This window comes from Triticum dicoccoides, chromosome 1A (assembly GCF_002162155.2).
Source record: "Triticum dicoccoides isolate Atlit2015 ecotype Zavitan chromosome 1A, WEW_v2.0, whole genome shotgun sequence".
Lineage (NCBI taxonomy): Eukaryota > Viridiplantae > Streptophyta > Magnoliopsida > Poales > Poaceae > Triticum > Triticum dicoccoides.
Genome location: NC_041380.1, coordinates 562,009,227 through 562,028,608, shown reverse-complemented (window position 1 = coordinate 562,028,608; position 19,382 = coordinate 562,009,227). Strand labels below are relative to the sequence as shown.

At 47.3% G+C, this 19,382-nt stretch overlaps 2 protein-coding genes across 3 annotated transcripts in view; one reads left to right on the top strand and one right to left on the bottom strand.

The window, feature by feature from the left end:
- The first annotated feature begins 2,803 nt into the window (after positions 1–2,803).
- On the top strand, positions 2,804–11,683 carry LOC119290347. The gene is made up of 6 exons (XM_037569210.1): positions 2,804–3,119; positions 3,218–3,290; positions 3,547–3,620; positions 3,723–4,100; positions 4,768–5,628; positions 10,574–11,683. The coding sequence occupies exons 1-6, from the start codon at positions 2,964–2,966 to the stop codon at positions 11,363–11,365; spliced, it is 2,334 nt and encodes a 777-aa protein (XP_037425107.1). The 5' UTR covers positions 2,804–2,963; the 3' UTR covers positions 11,366–11,683.
- A 5,230-nt stretch (positions 11,684–16,913) lies between these two features.
- Positions 16,914–19,382, bottom strand: part of LOC119290321 — a 4,677-nt gene continuing 2,208 nt past the window's right edge. Inside the window, exons 5-6 of one of the 2 annotated variants that reach the window (XM_037569208.1) lie at positions 18,366–19,316; positions 16,914–17,779 (exon numbers count right to left, since the gene is read on the bottom strand). In XM_037569208.1, coding sequence (XP_037425105.1) covers positions 18,888–19,316 — 429 coding nt within the window. In that variant the 3' untranslated portion in view covers positions 16,914–17,779; positions 18,366–18,887. The remainder of the gene's footprint in view (positions 17,780–18,365; positions 19,317–19,382) is intronic. The other variant, XM_037569209.1, reaches the window with a different exon arrangement.

The following is a 19,382-nucleotide window of genomic DNA, read 5'->3' as shown; positions in this document are numbered from 1 at the left end:
ATTTGGATGATGTAATGCTTTATTCATGTATTTGTGTGAAGTGGCGATTGTAAGCCAGCTATGTATCCTTTCCCCTTTAATTATATTACATGGGTTGTGTGAAGATTACCTCATTTGTGACATTGCTTTCAATGCGGTTATGCCTCTAAGACGTCGTGCTTCGACACGTGGGAGATATAGCCGCATCGAGGGCGTAACAAATTGTGATCTTAGTCTCTCTTGTAGGAGTAAGTTATGAGTTGGGCCTTGTTTCATGTGGCAGGGAAAGCTGGTTTGAGGATGCACTGCGTAGTTGCAATGTAAACTGCTCTAACCAATGCTGAATTGCTTAAATCCAAGCTTTCTCTTGAGAGAGAGGAATTACCACATTGTCCATTAAACAAACAAATTACAATGAGTACATATGTGGCCACTCCATGAGACAAACAAAGTGCCTAGTGTCTTGGAGATTTGCACAAAGGGCTCAAAAAATTACAACTTTACTTTGGGAGATCCATATGCCCAACCTAATCATCACCCGTGGTCGATCACCGCCACCACCATGGCACCGCCGGAGAAAAACGCCAGTAGCCTCCACATCCAGATATGGAAGAACTCCATTGTAGACCACACTATTTTGTGAACCGATTAAACGGTCAGTCAGAGGCGACGGAACCGAGTCTTTGTGACACGTCGGTCAGGGATCATCCCCAAGTCTGCCAGATCTTGACAATGTCGTCTTCATCCAACGTGATCGGAGAAGAAGAGCGCCGCCGCAAGCCGCCATCTGCACACCACACTCCAAGACATCCGCATACTCTGGACCAGCTGACGCTGTCGTCCGAGAAGACACCAAGCACCAGCCACCACAACCTAACATCGTCAAAACCAAAGTCTGACGAGACACAGGGGCTACTTGCTTCCCGGCGTTGCTAATTGAAGCATCACTAGGGTGGGGAAGAAGAAGAGTCATCTTATTCCGACGCGGCATTGATTCTACCACAAATGCAACACCTCTGAGAAAAACTAAGCTTAAATCCAAGCAGTTGAGCATGACTTCCTTTTTTGAAAGTATGCATGTCAGTGTCGATTTCACAAGTGGCATGCTTTTAAAACTTTAAACTGAAGTCAGTCAATAGAACAAGTTTATTTGATTGCATCATAGACAACCCAACGGCGGATGCGACTTCCCCTCTTCATGGTGATGGCCCAAGATGACAATTTTGCTTTCCCCCTTCCCAGTTTACTTTGCTTCAGAGACGCGACAGACATGACCGAGGAGAAATTCATATGATGTTATGGTGTTGCCATGGCCTTGTCCATCCCCCGTTCTAACACCGGGGGAACCCCGAGGCTCGGTTCGTCGGCCAGGCAGCGGCGATGCCACGACGCCATCCCCTTCTTGGAGGCGTTGTCTAGGTGCTCGGGGTGTCTTCCAGAGGAGTAGCTGGTGTGATTTGCCACGTCAGTGAGGCTTGGGACGTCGGGTTGTCATGTATTCGGTGTTGCCGTGGGCATGAGCATCCAGGGCGCTATGTACTCTATCAACGACGCCTCATTTACGATGTCTTCCTCGAGCCAGGCTAGCTCCTGGCGTCCACTTGCCGATCTCCTAGATGCCATGAGTGGAGGGTGCGTTGATCTAGTTTGGTTTTGTGTTTTTGTCGTGCTTTGAGGTGTTCGTTACGGTTGTGACACAACCTATGTGCTCTGTGTTCAACCTCTTTGCCATTCATGGCTTGAGTTTGGTCAAGGCGAGTGTGTGCTAGTGTAGTCGTGGTGGGTGTGGGTGTCGAAAGGTGTTGCATCGGCCATCTTGACTATTCTTTCTATGAATATATGATACACATGCTTGTACGTATTTTAGAAAAAAGATTGCATCATAGAAAAAATATTTTCTTACAAGAGTTTTGAGCGGGTACTAAGTTTTCTAAAGAATGTGGTAAAAATCAATTTATAGTTTTTTTATAGGAGTCAATCTTAGAGCATCTACAAACAGACCCCATATCCGCTGCAAACGCCATGGCGGACTGCTAGGTCACTGACCTGGCGAAAAAGTAGCACCCAATCGGGCTTCCCACAACCAGCCCAAACGTTCAGACTGACTGGCACTCCTCATATTTAGCTCAAATATGAGACGGATAAATGAATAATGGATATGAAGACATCCGGATGCGTCCCTATGTCAGACTGACCGTTAGGGCCCGCGACAATTTGCTCACATTCGTCCCAAATATGATCGCTTTGGGTAGGATATGAGAAACAAAGGGTAAGTGACAAAATGATTTAACTTCAAAAAAAAAGTGGGGTGCATTGACGGCCTGGATGCGCCCACTTTTGTACAACGACGGTTATTTAAGTCGATCGTGTTGCTTCTCGCACGGCACGATGGGACTAAACCTTAACCCGAAGGCCCAACACGGATGCTTCATTCACACTAAAATTTTTAAGTACGAACAACTTGTATTTTTGTGCATTGAACTATGTTTGACCAAAATGATCAATGTGCATGTGTTTGCATGTATTTGGTTTCTCGAAAATAAGGTTTGTGATTGTAATTGGCAAAACTTGAGATCTTCCTCGGCCGTTGTCCGTGGGCGCGTCCACAGTCGTATATAGACCCAGATTAGGCAATGCTTACGAATAAAATGGCCAATATAATAGGAGAAATTACTGAATTCAAAGAGAAATACTGAATCAGTATTTCTTTTCTATACTTTTATTAGGTACCAGGATCAAAATTAAAAACGAGATGTCAAAAATAATAAAAGGACAAAAAAGTGAAGGAGCCACGAAGTGACTGACTTGTCTTCTCCCCAAATGTCTCGCGGCCTCACCTCTCCAGTCTCCACGAGTCCACCGCCGTCTTCCTCCAATGGCGATGAGCTGCTCAGCGTTTAACTAGTAGTACTCCGTAGCATCTTCTCCGAGAGCATTGCAACACACGAGATTGAGAAAAATCAACACCCACGCCGTCCGAATCGATGAGCAGCGGCGGCGGCGGCGACGACGCGGGGGACGGCGGGCGGGCCGAGTGGCAGCGCATCTACGACCGGGTCGAGGCGCTCGCCGCCGGCCGCGCGCGGCTGGAGGCGCGCAACAGGATCCAGCACGAGTTCTGGGACGCCCGCCTCCACCAGGTGTGATTCATCGGACCGTTCCTGTCCTCTTCCTCTTAGGGTTTTCTCTTGGGCTTCCCTGCGCCTGATTGATGGCTTACATGTTCTCATCCCGGAAGGCGGAGCTGAGCAGAAGCAGGTGGGAGGCGGCCTGCAGGGAGCTGCTCCCTTCCGATGATCCCAAGCTCGCCGGTCAGAAAACATTGTGCCCCTAAATTTGGCATACCTTTTTTTTGTTGATTTATGAGAGTTTTCATGATGTGCCTGCTAAATGTCAGTTTTGTTGGTCATTCCGCTTCGCCGCAGCCAGATGGACAAGACCTTAGGGTTATTAAGATTAACTGAATAGCATTTCCATTTTATATCTTTTCGATGAAGATAACCTGTACAATGAGGCACCTAATGTTGCTACTGATGCCACTGTTGCTGCCTGCTCTGTCCAATGCAGAAATGCTAGAGAGTGATTTGGAGGATTCAAGAACTTGTGAAGCTCTCTTGGACACCGAAAACTCAGAACTGCTGGTACTTATTAATTATCCCAAAAGCATTTGGTTCAGCTTGTGAATGCCACTGATTTTCTTGATCATGGATTTGCATCCGTGCTTGTCTTTTTGTAATGTTTAGGTACAGCTGAAGGAAGTTGGAACTTGTGTACTGCTTAATGAAAACACTGCGGATCATGAGCACAATTCCGGAGATTTAATATCAGAGCGAAGAAAGTTAAAGCAGGTCTATGAGTCCATATGCTCGAATAAGGATAAGGAAGCTACTGAAGCAGTGCAGAAGTTTCGACAGAAGTTAGAGGAGCTGCACGTGGCAGCCTGTAAGAAGGATGATGAGATTGGAAGATTGCAGGCAGAAGCTCCTGCATCCACAAATAAGACACTGGTTCTTGAGGGCAAGCTAAATGAGATGCACTCCTTGGATAAGGCGAATGACATCCAGAGCCTCAAAGTTGGGCAACCTGTGACTCATAAACACAAGCTTGCCTTTTTATCAACTGTAAGCATTTCATTTTGGAGTATATTTCTGGCTCATACTATACCTTGTTTCCTTTCCGTGGTATTTCTTATTCACCTGCCTCCAAAGTTACCATACATAGTCAGTAGTGAATGTTGACCAGGTTGATATTATGATTAATGCGCTGCTAAATAATTTTCCATGATATCTTTTCTAGAACTGAGTAGATCTAGAGTTTCACAAGAATTGTTGTCAAGATCAACCTTCTATGATTTTAACACATGAAACCTTCGTTCGCTTGTTCAGCACTTAACATTGCCCCATAATTGTTCCTGGCCAGTGAGCCATCTAATTTACAGATTGTCAGCAGTTTGCTGGCCAAAGATGAACTTAAGGGATGATATTCTAAATTACAATACACTTGTTGGTCTCAATCTCTAGTTCACCCTATGTAGAGCAGATGATCTTGGATTCATTGTTCTGTAGCATTCTTGTATTTTTATTTACAATACGTGGATTAATTTGGATGGGTTGTCAACTCAACCTTATTCACCCCCCTCCCCTTCCGTGTCTTGTATATACTTGTAGTTGTACCTCTTGTCTCCAACATCAATTCCATAGCTGAAAAGCTTTCGGTCCAGTTTGTGCATGTCGCTAATTTTCTTAATCATTGTGCTGTATCCATACTCCTGTATCTTAATAATGCTAGATACAATCCAAGGAAGCTGGAAATAGTGTAGAGATTATTCAAGAGAATGCAGATCATGGGGCCATCGCAGGAGATTTAAGAGCAGAGCTAAGAAAACTGAAGCAAGCTTATGAGACCCTTAGCTCAAACAAGGATAAGGAAATTTCTGCAGCACTTGCAGTGGAGGATTTTCTTTTGAACAAACTGCTGAGAATGGACAAGGACAGCGCAGGGCTCCTCAAGATAAAGGAAGTGGAGGCAGCACAAGCTAACGAAGCAGCACAAAAGCTTCAACAGATTGTAGAGGAGCTGCAAGTGGCAGTCCGATATAAGGCTGACGAGATTGGCAGATTGCGAGCAGAAGCGGGGCCCCTTAAGATAAAGGAAGTGGAGGCAGCACAAGCTAACAAAGCTGTGCAAATGCTTCAGCAGAATGTAGAGGAGGTGCAAGTGGCAGTCAGAAATAAAGATGATGAGATTGGCAAATTGGGAGCAGAAGTGGGGCACCTTAAGATAAAACAAGTGGAGTCAGCACAAAAGCTTCAGCAAAATGTAGAGGAACTGCAAGTGGCAGTCCGAAATAAGGATATTGAGATTGGCAGATTGCAAGCAGAAGCGGGGATCCTTAACATAAAAGAAGTGGAGGCAGTAAAAAAGTTTCAGCAGAATGTAGATGTGCTGCAAGTAGAAGTACGAAATAAGGATGATGAAAACTGTAGATTGCGAGCAGAAGCTGCTAATGCATTAAAAATGGTACTGACTCTTGAGGGTAAGCTACTGGAAATGCAGTCCTTGGTTAAGGAGAAGGACGATGAAATACAAAAACTGAAAATTTGGCAACCTGAGAGTCTGAAATGCAAATGTGCTTCTTCTATACCAGTTGTAAGTATATCATTCCAAGTATTTGGCCTGCTCATACTAAACTCTGGTTTCTTTTCCATATGTGTGTTTAGTGACCTTGTCTTGCCATGCATACATATAGTCAATGTACAATGTCATGTTTATATGTAAACATCCTTGATCAAGTGTAACTATAATTAAATGCAATTTTAATCCAAAGTCACTAACAATTTAATTGACCACCTGTTGATATGTGATCATAGTTTTTTTTACTGATAGGCATAGGCAAATAGTCTAATTTTCCCTTATTGTTCAAGAATCATATTTCGCCGTGCGCTGCTGTATAACTTGTTTACTCAGAAGGTATAAGCATCATTATTCTTGATAGGCTCACACATGAGTCTTGTGTTACTGAAAGCACAAACTAGTGGTAAATTGGTTAGTTTGCTGCTAATCGATTTTGCAGTGCCATCTTTTGTAGAATCTGAGTAGATCTAAGTATAAATGTTCCTTACAATAAGATGCCCGTTTCTTTCTCCTTTTGTCATCCAAGTGAATCCAACTTTGCCTACATACACACTGATGAATAACCCTGTACACGAGAATTGTGGTCCGGATCAGCCGATTATTACACCTGAAAATCTTTCTGCTCCTGTTCAGCACATAACATTGTAACTCATGTAATTTACAAATTGTCGACACTTTGCTGGCCAAAGATGAATTTATGGGATGATATTTTCGATCACAATACACCTGTTGGTCTTAATCTCTAGTAGTGTCCACCCTATCAGTGGTGGAGCTAGCCCGTGCGTTGAGCTTGCGCAAAGTACAAAGGGAAGTAGCTGATGGCTATTTGCCTACAAAAGCTACTGATTAAATCTTCGTATTCTTGTATAAGCTAAGGAAGGTTCATGTAGAGCCCGTCAGCCGCCGGGCTTTGGCTCCGCCACTACACGCAATGTATAGCGGGTGATCTTGAATGTATTTTTTAGGTAGCATTTTAGTTTTTGTATGTACAGTAAAAAGGACAGACCCAGTGCATAGAAGCTCCCACACAAGGTGGGGTCTGGGGAGGGATTATAAGAACCTAGTCTTACCCCTCCAAAGTGCAATGCAGAGAGGCTGGTTCGAACCCAGGACCTCTTGGCACAAGTGGGGAGGACTTCACCACTGCGCCAGGCCTGCCCTCAGTTTTTATATGTACAGTGTGTGTGGATTAATTTAGAAGGGTTGTCAGCTCATCCCTATTCAACCTCCCATCCCCCCTTGGCTCGCTTTTATATAGTAGTACCACTTGTCTTCATATGTGACTGATCTCATAGGATTTGTTAGATCTTAGGACTGGATGGATGAAGAATATCAAACCTTTTCATGTTTGATTCATATCTAAAAGGAAAAAGGGAATCGAACCAGCGCCTCGCGAGGACGGTTGTAGGCCGGAACCATCGCGCCAAAGGGAGAGAAAAGAGTCTCGCTCCCGCCCTCGCCGCCAAAAACGTTCGAGACCGAACTCTGAGAGCCACCCGCTCCCGCCCCCGAAACCCTCGCCGCCGCCGCCTTCCCCTGCCCGTCTCCGGCGGGATCCGGCCGCCCTCGCCGGCGTGCGGCCCGGATCCGGCCCCCCTTCACCCGCCCTTCCTTCCCCGCCCCTCCTTCCGCCCTCGCGCTGCCTCCCCGGGAGGCGGCCGGGGCGGCCCCCGCGCCTCTGCTCTCGGCTTCGCCCCCTCATCCTCTCCCCTGCCGTCGCTGGTGGGCGCCCCCGGGTCATACCCGGGGGGTGCCGGCGGCGGCAGGATCTCCTCTCCCCGCACGCGCGTCCTCCTGGCCTGGGGCAGGGGGGCGGCGGCGGTGTCGCTCTGCATGGCGGCGGTCCGGTGACCCGGCGGGGTGGCCGGCGGCGGACGTGGTGGCGGCGCTGCTCCTTGGCGGCGGGGCGGCTTGGTGGCGCGGGGTGGCCGGCGGTGTGTCCCCAGCTCAGATCTGGGCCTTGCGGGCCCCATCTGGGTCTTAGCGGGTCGGTCCCCGGCGTGGGTTCGTTGTCTTCTGCGTGGTGAGGCAGTGGTGCGGCTTGGACAGGGGCGGCGGCGCCGACGGCGTGCCGGCTGCAGCGCGAAGGCGAGAACTTTACGGGTCTCGAAGATCTCGGCCGGGCCTGTGCGGCCACGGGCCTGGTATGTTCCTGCTATTGCGTCTGGTCAGCTACCGTCTTCGACGGTGGAGGTGGGGCCCTCCCGCGTGCCGACGGTGCTGCTTCCCTAGTCCCGGCTCCTCTTCTTCATTGTGCAGGCCTTGCTTCACGGTGCCGTGGGGAGACAGCGTGGGAAGCTTCGTGACCGGGTCGGCGCAGGGTGGGGGTCGGTTTGGTGGCGAGCTTCGGAGTGCCTGAGGTGAAGGTTGGGATCGGGAGAAATCCCTGTTAGCTTGGCCGACACCGACGTGGTGGCGCATGAGGGTGCCGCCGGACCTTCCTGGAGGGCGTCGGGGCTACCCTTTCTCTCTCCTCACCGCGTATTGGGGGAAACCCTTGGCAGTAGCGTCGTCATCGTCGTGTCCCCTCTTGGAGGTGTTGATTGGTACCGGTACTTCAGAGGCTCGGAGCTTGGTGGGCGATCTCTGGTGGATGCAGCGGCCACGAGGCTTCTTCGTTTTTTTGTCGATCCGCCGTTGTCGGCATTTGTTTCTCTTGTATTTTCTCTTTCTTTTCTTTTGGGCGTGACTATGCAGCTTCCACCCCAGCACCTATTGTTGGTTGACTTGGTTGGTTGCTTTGTATACAAAGCGGGGGGAAACCATTTTTCGGTAATCTAAAAGGAAAAAGGACTAATCTGTAGGATTCTCATACAATGTGTCTTTATCACAATCTCTAAAAACAAAATTGTTATACATCTATGATGGACTGACAACATATGCCAACTATAGTCATGATGTTTATATTTATCACCAGTTTCCTAGTCGTTCTGGTCTGAACAAGATGTCTTACTGACATTTGCAACACTAAATGGTATCATTGTGGAACCTATTGATTTGAGAGCCTTTTGTCTACGAAATTATAATGTTTTGTGCTTTAAAATTTGGTATCTCAGAGAAATTTGTACAAAGGCTCGCCACATTTTTTCCTGTCCCCGCATCGCTCCCTGGAGCAGCTCGGGCGGAGACCTAGCTCCCGCCGCCGCCACCCCCATTCCATCCCCCTCCCCCTTGCCATCTTCGGCTCACGCCACCGAGCAAAGCTCGGCAGTGGCCGGCGGTAACGGGATCTGGTCGGCTACAGCCTCCCTTAAACGGCATGGAGGCGTGAGGGCGCATGACTGCGGAGGCACGGAGGGCCGAGCTTCGGGCGGCGCTGAGGTGTGAGGGCGGGGAGGCAAAGGCTCCAGAGAGGCACGGGGGTGCCTTGGCACGACACCGTACCGGATGCGCGTGCTGCGCGGAATTGCCCTGTCTAGGCACCGGTGTGGCGCCGTCGTGGATACGTGCACCGGCGTGGAGGCACACTCCAGTGGGGGCCGCGTGTGGTGGCTAGCGCTGAGGTGGGGCTAGCTTGGCTCCGGGCAAGGGCGTCAAGGAGCTGCCGCCTAGGCTGGGTAGCGGACTGGTGCGGCGCAAGGGCGTCGGGTGGCCATGGACGCCGGCATTCTCGATGATGTGATGCGGGTCCGCAAGGCACCGGGCGGCGCGGATCTGTCGCCTGGAGGTCGTCAGGTGGGCGTGTGTGGTGCGTGTGCGTGTATGGAGCTTGCCTGCGGCTGGGAACCGAGGAGGTTCCTGGCCTCGGGCTGCACTTCTCTTGTCTCTTGCCGGCGTGGTGCTTGGCAAGGCTTGGTGGTTCATGTTGCGTCCTGTGGCTTAGCTTACGGTCGGCGGTAGACGGATTAGTCGACTGGTGCTCGTAGGTGGCCATTGGCGGCCTCCGCAAGTTGCGGTTGGCTGCTTCAGCGGTGGGCTTCTTCGACTGCGAGCTGTTCAGTGGTGGTGCTTGGTGGACTTGCCGATGACGGTGTAGGTTGGGTGTTTGGGCGCTTGGGTGAAGACCCTGTCTCGGTGGCGGCTGCCGTCGTCGTAGACCTTCTTGGAGGCATCACTGCATTGCTGCCACACCCCTAGCGGATGGATTCATCTCCGGGGGAAACCCTAGATCATTTGCAATTGGATGATGACGGCGCATTGGCGTCCTTTCCCCTCTCGATGGCTTCGTTCTTGGAGCTGGGCATTGGCAAGAGGGACTGGCAAGAGGGACAAGTGGATGGCGTTGGTGTTGGCATCGATACTTTTGTGGCAACAATAAATGATGGGTGAGCGATGTCGGAGACGTGACATTGGTTGAGGTAGTCGACTCTTCTCGGCATGTCCGCGGGATTGCCTCGGCTGGTTTGTCGCTGTGAAGTCGAAGCTGCGGCGGCGGGTCCCGGTGGCGTACGATGACGGGCAGCAGGTGGTTCGTTCGGTGATTTTCTGCGGCGCAAGACGTGCCTAGTTCTCCTACATAGTTTTCCGTCAGAGTTGGAGCTGCTTTGTCGGATCGCAGGTGGCTGAGTTCTGGCGCGGACTTTCATACAACTCCACACGACCTCTACAGCGTGGGTTGAGTCAATGATCGCCTACGGCAAGCGGGAGTCGTTTGCTCAGGGTTTAGGTATGGTGATGACTCCTTCTAGGGGAGTGATGACGATGACGCCTGCATGCTGTCTCGGCGAGGCCATCTTTGGAGTAGTGTGCGTGGGTATCTTTTGTGTGCCGCTCAATGGTTGTGATGGTTTTTGCCCGGTTTTCCATAATTAACTGTGCAATCTGGTCTTGCTCGGTTTTCCCTAATTAACCGAGCAACACTTTTCTTCTTAATGAATGCTGGAATCCTTCCCATTTCGAAAATGATAATAATTTGGTATCTGTTGGAATTGTTGCTGTTGTATGAGATCTTTTCTCTATGATGTTAATTTTTTGTGCCTTCGTTCAACAGATGTTGATGTTTTGTGCTTTCGTTCAACAGATGAAGATCAGTGTCAGGGTACACAACGGCATGAGCAGGTGCCACTCTCTTGAGGTTGCGGAATCAGACCTGATTTACAATGTGAAGGCTAAGTTGAAGGCGGAGGTCTTGTTTATAGACGATGCCATAATAGAGTATGGCAGTAAGACGCTGGCGGACAGCTGTGCCCTGAAGGATCTGCACATCCAGGAGGGGGCCCAATTTGAAGTCCGATATCCGAACCTAATCTTTGTGAAGACACCGACTGGCAGAACAACTCGGTTATTGATTGATGATCACTTTTCAGACACTACCATATACAGTCTAAAGGAGAAGATAGCCAATGAAATCGGAGTTGCCCCAGATGAGCAGCGCCTCATCCATGCTGGGAGGCAGGTGGAGGACGACCGCACCTTTGCTGACTACTACATACAGCATGGGTCTATCCTTCATGTTTTGGTGAGACCCCGTGAAGCCAAAGCCCAGATCTTTGTGCGGACGTTAACTGGCAGCAAGACGATGAATTTTTGGATTGATCATCACTTTTCAGGCACCACCATACGTAGTCTAAAGGAGATGATAGCCGATGAAATCGGAGTTGCTCCAGATGAGCAGCGCCTCCTCCTTGCTGGGAGGCAGGTGGCGGACGACCGCACCTTTGCTGACTACGGCATACGACCAGAGTCTATCCTTCATGTTGTGTTGAGCTTGAAACCAAATGTTGACAATCCCCGAATAAAAAAGAAAAGGAAACTCAGTCGTGAGGAATGCGAGCAACTGATCCGAAGCCGAAGCCACGGTTCAGCTTGTTGATGTCCGCTTCCCTGCTTCTACAGTTCAGAGTTTCAGAGTTCCGATGCCCACAAGTATTGTGTATGTCACCTGGGAGGCTGGGACGTGTTGTCTGCACGTAACAGGGGACTAAACTTTTGTTGATTTCGCCGTACTTATTAATAGGGGACATATGAGTATGTGGCTCGGACCAACTAGTAGATTGTTGATTGCGCGCATCACGTGAATGAGATGGCCTTTATTTGCATCAACTAAACCCAATTGCGAATATATATGGTAAGCTCAGTATGCATGCAAATGCAACCATAGTTAAACTGTACTAGCAAGTTTGGTTGATTATCTTATTGCTGAATCCTTGACGATAAGGGGTTTTCCCCTGCTTTATAGATAAAGCATCATATTGCTGAATCCTTGATGTGGTAAAATATTTGTGTTTTGTTCTATCACGTGGGTCTGGCTCTCAATACATGTAAAGGTTTGCTGTTTGAATTTTTTACAGGAAAATTTGAGGCATTGAAGACCAGGTTTGTGCGAAGCAGCGATGCTGTTCTCCTGGGCCTGCTGCTGCAAGGCATGCACAGACAATAAATATAAAAAAGAAAAAAAAACATAAATTATACCACTACAGCAGTTCACATAGGCCGATTTTCATACACATATTAGTCGGATTATATATTATGCATACACGAAAGGAGCAGTCCAAAAGAAAGTACAGACAAACAAACAGGAAGACACTGACAGTATTATTACATAGACACGAGCACTTATTTTTGAGGAAAAAGTCAAATTTTCAATTAACTTAATCCAGGAAATAATGACATATTGATTGCTAACTAAATAAGCACGTACTACACATATAGTAGAAACATCTACACATATAGTAGAAACATCTATGCACATGGCTGGTACTGCTAAGATAGAAAGAAACTGGAGTGGGATGACCGTGTTATACCCTCCAGTTGGCCGTAGTAGCAGCAGTGGCGGCAGCCTCCTTGGCCGCCTTCTGGTCAGCAGCAACCTTCTCGGCGGTGGCTCTCTCGGCGTCGGAGGACATGTTGACGATGCAGCGGAGGTGGACGAAGTAGAGGAAGCAGGTGAACGTCGGCGAGCAGTTGCGTAGAGACGCTCCCCAAAAACCTAATGCTCCTCTCCCGTACAGCATCCAGAGAGACGGGGTTTCGGAGGCCTGCTCTCCCGTTGACCGTGTATGCGGTGGACAGAATGGGATCACAGGCGGCAGATGCAAACTATTTCGCGCAACGGCTAGGGTTGGCAGACGCCTCATATGTGTAGGCGCGGTCGCGTGGAGAGACGTGGGTTGGACCCATGTTCGAGTTGGTGACAACCCATGATCCGACGTCTCAGATCATGGCCCGGCTGTCAAAAACTCTTTGTTCCTGACCGGCAAAAATAAGGCATAGGTGTGAGCTCGGCTCGGCTCATTCCCGCAATTTCTCTTCTCAAACTTGGGTTGGCAGAGGCCTCATATGTGTAGCTCATTTTATCCTTTGTTCCCAACATTGTTTTAATATACCAGTATTTCAGTGGAGACTTGTTAAGATTGAACTCCAACTAGAGCAAGTAGCTATACTCCTTCACAACTAAACAATGGACTATGTCTTGAATTGTCAGTTTGGTGTAAAGAAGTTTCACCACATGTCTTAATAGTACTAGACTGCCAAAGGCTGACCTCTCGGGTAGAGCATATTAGCCACACTCCTAGACTATTCATGTGTTTGCTAGAGATCACCCCAATCTCATAGACTATGACCAGCAGTCGGGCTCATATAGGTGTGTTCCTTCAAAGATCACTCTGTAGGATAGCATCTTGCTTGTATAAGCTTTGGAACACATTAAGATAGTAGTCAACCTACCGAAAATCCAATTTGGTGTCTAGGCTCATCTGCACCCGGTCAGAAAAAAATCAAAACAAATACTAAAAAAATTCAAAAATATCCAATTTTTTGTGATAGATAATTGTATGTGTGAGGTTCACTCCAAATTTCAACTTATTTAGACATCTGAGCAGCTCTCAACAACAAAAAATCAGGTCAGAACAGTGTGTGAACACTAAACTTTTTTACAAACCCTGAATTTGTCTTTTTTGCTATGAGTTGCTCAGATGTCCAAATGAGTTGAAATTTGCAGCTCACCTCACGCATAAAATTCTCTACCACACAAAAAAATTGGATTTTTTTTTTAATTTTTGTAGTATTTGTTTAGATTTTTTTTCGTCGGAGGGTGCAGATGAGCTCAGGAGCAGAAGCGCCGCACTCACCAACCGAAAATATAGTTTCCTAGAGTATTGCATCTCCAACAGAGTGAGTTAGTAAAGTTACTCTCCTCAGTTCATCACTGACTTGTTTTTCCAAGTCCTACTTCACGGGATCTCCGATCATATAGGTTGGGTTACCGCCATGGCAACTCATGTGGGTCTCATACCCATCTCCCTCGATGCATTATGTATCACAGCACGCCATAACCCTTTAGTAAAAGGATTTGTCGGATTCTTAGCTGTTTGGATATAATCCAATGCTATCACTCCTGAGTTTCTCAAACGTCTAACAACTTCTAATCTGATTCTTATATGTTTGTTGGACTTCATGTTGTCCTTTGAACTCTTTACCTTGGAAATGACTGTCTGATTGTCACGGTTCATAAGGATAGCCAAAACCGACTTCTCGACCACTAACAAGTCCATCAACAGATCTCGAAGCCATTCTGCTTCGACACCAGATGTGTCCAATGCTGTTAATTCTACTTTCATTATCGATCTCGTTAAGATCGTTTGCTTGCAAGACTTCCACGAAACAACACCACCTCCAAGCGTAAACATATACCAAGTTGTGGCCTTCATCTCATCAGCATCAGAGACCCAATTTGCACCACTATACCCTTCAAGTACCGACATGTATCTGGTATAGTGAAGTCCATAGCTCATAGTACCTTTTAGATAGCACATAACTTTTTCAATAGCGTGCCAATGTACATCACCCGGTTTGGAAACAACCGGCTCAGTTTGCTCATAGCAAACGCGGTGTCAGGCCTTGTTCCACTTGCTAGATACATGAGTGAACCTATAATTTGAGAGTATCTCAATTGATCATTAGTTGTGCCTTCGAACTTTCAAATCCACACACTAGGATCATATGGTGTTTGAGATGGTTTGCAGTTCGAATATTCAAAACGATTCAACACCTTCTCAACATAATGGGATTGCAGAAGTGTAATCCCACCCTCATCATCTCTCAGTAGCTTGATGTTCAAGATAACATCAGCCACACCAAAGTCCTTCATCTCAAATTTCTGAGATGAAAACGACTTAACCTCCTCAATCACTTTGAGGTTGGTTCCAAGTATCAGTATGTCATCAACATACAAGCACAATATAACTCCTTCGCCCCCCACCATAGCGATAGTACACACATTTGTCAGCTTCATTAGCAACGAAGCCAACAGATGTGAGAGTTGTATTAAACTTCTCATGCCATTGGTTACGTGCTTGTCTCAGGCCATATAAAGATTTTAGTGACTTACACACCTTTGCTTCCTGACCATCTATCACAAAGCCATCTAGTTGTTGCATATAGATTTCCTCGTCTAGCTCTCCGTTCAGAAAAGCCGTCTTAACATTCATTTGGTGGATGAGAAGGCCATGCAAGGCCACCAACAAGAGTAACACTCGAATGGTGGTGAGTCTGGCCACAGGTGAATAAGTATCGAAGAAATCTTCTTCTTCTTTCTGGACATAACCCTTAGCCACAAGCCTAGCCTTGTATTTTTCAATCATACCGTCGGGCCTAAACTTCTTTTTGAACACCTACTTACATCCTAACAGTTTGCAACCATAGGGACGTTCAGTGATCTCCCATGTCCCGTTAGCCATAATGGAATCCATCTCGCTATGGACCGCATCTCTCCAGTGGTCAGCTTCTGGAGAGGCATACGCCTCTGAGATAGCAGTGGGAGTATCATTCATGGGGTACACGAGAAAATCATCACCAAATGTCTTTGCGGCCCTTTGTCTCTTGCCCTTATCAAGGGTTTCCTCGCCATCCTCCTCAGGATTTTCATCACGTGTTCAGTGATCTCCCATCCTTTGTCTCTTTTTCGTAAAAAATTTAACTCTCTCTCTCCCTCCCCCCTCTCCTCCCTCTCTCTCGGTGTGTGTGTGTGTGTGTGTGAGAGAGAGAGAGAGAGAGAGAGAGAGAGAGAGAGAGAGAGAGAGAGAGTGTGTGTGTGGAATGGTGTGTGTCACTACTGCAGATTGGGCCTAAGAGAATGCATCTATCCCACATCATTCGACCAAACTGTGTGTGATGCAGACATCGCAAACGGTAGAAAAATAATCTCATGTGCTAGAAAATGAAACATGTGTGACGGCCTATCCATCGGGAACGGTTATTGGATGAAGATCATGTGTCATACGGGGCACACGACAAAGTCTAAAGCTGTGTGTGCGATTTGTTGTTGTAACGCGCACGATTGAAATGTTGGTAACACATGTGTTCATTGGCAAACGCTTTACAAAACTACTCCCTCCGTTCGGAATTACTTGTCACAGAAATGGATGTATCTAGACGTATTTTAGTTCTAGATACATCTATTTCCGAGACAAATAATTCCGAACGGAGGGAGTAAATTGTTTGTGATGGATTGAAATGTTGGTAACATATGCGTTCATTGGCAAACGGTGGACATATTTCATGTTTTGGTCCCCTTCTCTCAGCCAATGACGCGCGACCGTTGTAGCCACATCATCTCCCGAATCAGAAGTTCATCCAACTCACCGGACACCCTTTTAATTTGCTCATCGTTAGCACTGGACCTCTGCGACTGCATAAGTTTTCTAAGCTTCTGTCTCTTCTTTTTTATGTTCCATGACACTGAACTGAAATCTTTTTTAGGCCAAGCTGCCAACGACTTCTGAACTTTTTCAACTTTAGTGCAACCTTGGACAGGTTTTGTGCCGTACCCTCGCCGTCTCATATCGCCTGAACTGCAGGTCCCAGTGACCCCACTCTTTCCCACATCAATTCGTACCTGAACGAGGTATCCGTGTTCTTTCGAGAGCGTTCCCTCCCATTTGAGGGTAGGAGAGGAAAGTGGTCTGATCTTGAGATAACAACATGCTGAACATGACCATATGAAACATGTGGTAAGCAATCCAAACAATTCAAAAAAAAAACATGCTGAACATGAGCGTGCAGAAACACGTCATTCCATTGCGGAGTAGCCACACATCTGTCAAGCCTTGCATGCACCTTGTCCCGCCCTGCTTGTTTATTTTCATACGTCCAACCCGGCCCTTGGTAGCCGAGAACGTACATGTTACACCAAGATAGACACTTTCTGAAATTCCCTGTTATATGTTTCAGACCGTTTTGCAGCAGAGAAATGCAACCCTTGCCACATAGTCTTGTTGAAATCCCCGATCATCATCCACAGTTCAGCAGAGTTTCGTTTAATTCTCTTGAGCAGAATCCACATGTGATGTCTCTCATGTGACTTGGGTTCGCCAGACACAAAGGTGCCCCGCCATCCAGGGCCATGGGGATCGTCACGGATATGAACATCAATATACCTCGAACCATATGAGAGCAACTTTACGTCAACACTATCGTCACAAAATAGGGCGATGCCAGCACCCTTTCCTACCCCCATCATGGGTGATACATTGCTTGAGGCCTAGCCTCCATCTGCCATGTTTCAGAGGGGCCATGAGTGCACACTAGGCACACCAGTTCACGAACTGTCCCGGGCTGGCCCAATCCCCGGCAGTTCCAGCTATGTATCGTCATTCCTCCTGACGGGCGTCATCCTTTGCGCCCGTCAGTTCCCCAGTAGCCCCTATACCGGTAGCTTCCTTACCGCCAGCCTCTCCACTAACAGACCCTCTCATTTTCTTATACATGTCTCTGTTCATCTCCTCATTTTCACCTAGACCTACATTAGACTCTGGCCTGTTGCGCTCCATCCTCTTCCCTAAGATCGAATCCAGCTCTGTACCTTCCTTATGAGCCTTCTTCTGCACCTTTGGTCTTGGCTTGCCCTTCAGCATGCTGCTCTTGATCTTGGTTGTTGTTGCTGCAGGAGGCATGGGGGCAGTGTCAATGTCGAGCCCACCCGCAGCATTAGTACTAGGGATGCTCTGGTCAGGGTTGCCGTCCTCCTTCGCAACCACCACCGCAAAGGTTGCTGTCGGAGCGGTGGTAGTTGTGTCCTTGAATCGAGCCACCGGCCCGAATCCCGGAGGGAAGGGCGGGCTGGCCTCCCTGTCGTCAACAAGCCGGGGAGGGGTCAGGTCGATGTCGATCCCCGCCCCTGGCTTGGAGCTTGCGACGGGTGGAGATGCTGAAGCAGCCACCACAACAGCCAGGGCTTTTGTTGATGCAGAGGCCTCGGCCATTTTTGGTTCAGTGCTATGTGATGTTACTGGCCACAAACAAGTACGAGACAATGTTATGTGCCAAAGAGGAGCAGGAATATTTTCAGGTGTAATAATCGGATGATTGCTACCACAATTCTTGGGCTATTCATCAGTTGGATTCACTTGGATGGCAAAAGGAGAAAGAAATAGGCATCTTATTTTAAGGAACATGAATACTTAGGTCTACTCAGTTTCTATAAAAGATGGCACTGCAAAATCGATTAGCAGCAAACTAACCAAGTTTACCATTAGTTTGTGCTTTCAGTAACACAAGACTCATGTGTGAACCTAGCAAGAATCATGATGCTTATACCTTCTCAGTAAAAAAGTTATACAGCAGAGCACGGGGAAATATGATTCTTGACCAATAAAGGAAAATTAGACAATTTGCCTATGCCTATCATAAAAAACTATGATCACACATCAACATATGGTCAATGAAATTGTTAGTGAATTTGGATCAAAATTTCATTTAATTATGGTTACACTTGATCAAGGATGCATGGCAAGACAAGGTCACTAAACATACAATATGGAAAAGAAATCAGACTTTAGCATGAGCATGCCAAATACTTGGAATGATATACTTACAACTGCTATAGAAGAAACACATTTGCATTTCAGACTCTCAGGTTGCCAATTTTTCAGTTTTTGTATTTCATCGTTTTTCTGCTTAACCAAGGAATGCATTTCCAGTAGCTTACCCTCAAGAGCCGGTACCTTTTTTTCTGCATTAACAGCTTCTGCTGGCAATCTACAATTCTCGTCATCCTTATTTCGCACTTCTATTTGCAGCACATCTACATTCTGCTGAAGCTTTTGTGCTGGCTCCACTTGTTTTATGTTAAGGATCCTCACTTCTGCTTGCAATCTGCCAATCTTATTATCCTTATTTCGAACTGCCACTTGCAGTTCCTCTACATTCTGCTGAAGGTACTCCACTTCTGCTCGCAATTTCCCAATCTCGTCATCTTTATTTCGGACTGCCGCTTGCAGCTCCTCTACATTCTGCTGAAGCTTTTGTGCTGCTTTGTTAGCTTGTGCCACCTCCACTTCCTTCATCTTTAGGGGCCCTGCTTCTGCTCGCAATCTGCCAATCTCATCATCCTTATATCAGACTGACACTTGCAGCTCCTCTACATTCTGCTGAAGCTTTTGTGCTGCTTCGTTAGCTTGTGCCACCTCCACTTCCTTTATCTTTAGGGGCCCTGCTTCTGCTCGCAATCTGCCAATCTCATCATCCTTATATCGGACTGACACTTGCAGCTCCTCTACATTCTGCTGAAGCTTTTGTGCTGCTTCGTTAGCTTGTGCTGCCTCCACTTCCTTTTTCTGAAGGAGCTCAGCATTGTCCTTGTCCATTCTCATCAGTTGGTTCAAAAGAAAATCCTTCATTTCAAGTAATTTAGAAATTTCCTTATCCTTGTTTGAGCTCAGGGTCTCATAAGCTTGCTTCAGTTTTCTGAGCTCCGCCGTGATGGCCCCATGATCCGCATTCTTTTGAATAATATCTACAATATTTCCAGCTTCCTTGGACTGTATCTAGAATTATAAAGACACATGAGTACGGATACAACACATGTTGAAAACAGCAAGTATATACAAGAC

Coding starts and splice junctions, on each gene's coding strand:
- LOC119290347 (XM_037569210.1), top strand. CDS start 2,964: ATGAGCAGCGGCGGCGGCGGCGACGACGCGGGGGACGGCGGGCGGGCC. Junction 3,120..3,217: donor GGGACGCCCGCCTCCACCAG/GTGTGATTCATC, acceptor TCATCCCGGAAG/GCGGAGCTGAGCAGAAGCAG. Junction 3,291..3,546: donor CGATGATCCCAAGCTCGCCG/GTCAGAAAACAT, acceptor TGTCCAATGCAG/AAATGCTAGAGAGTGATTTG.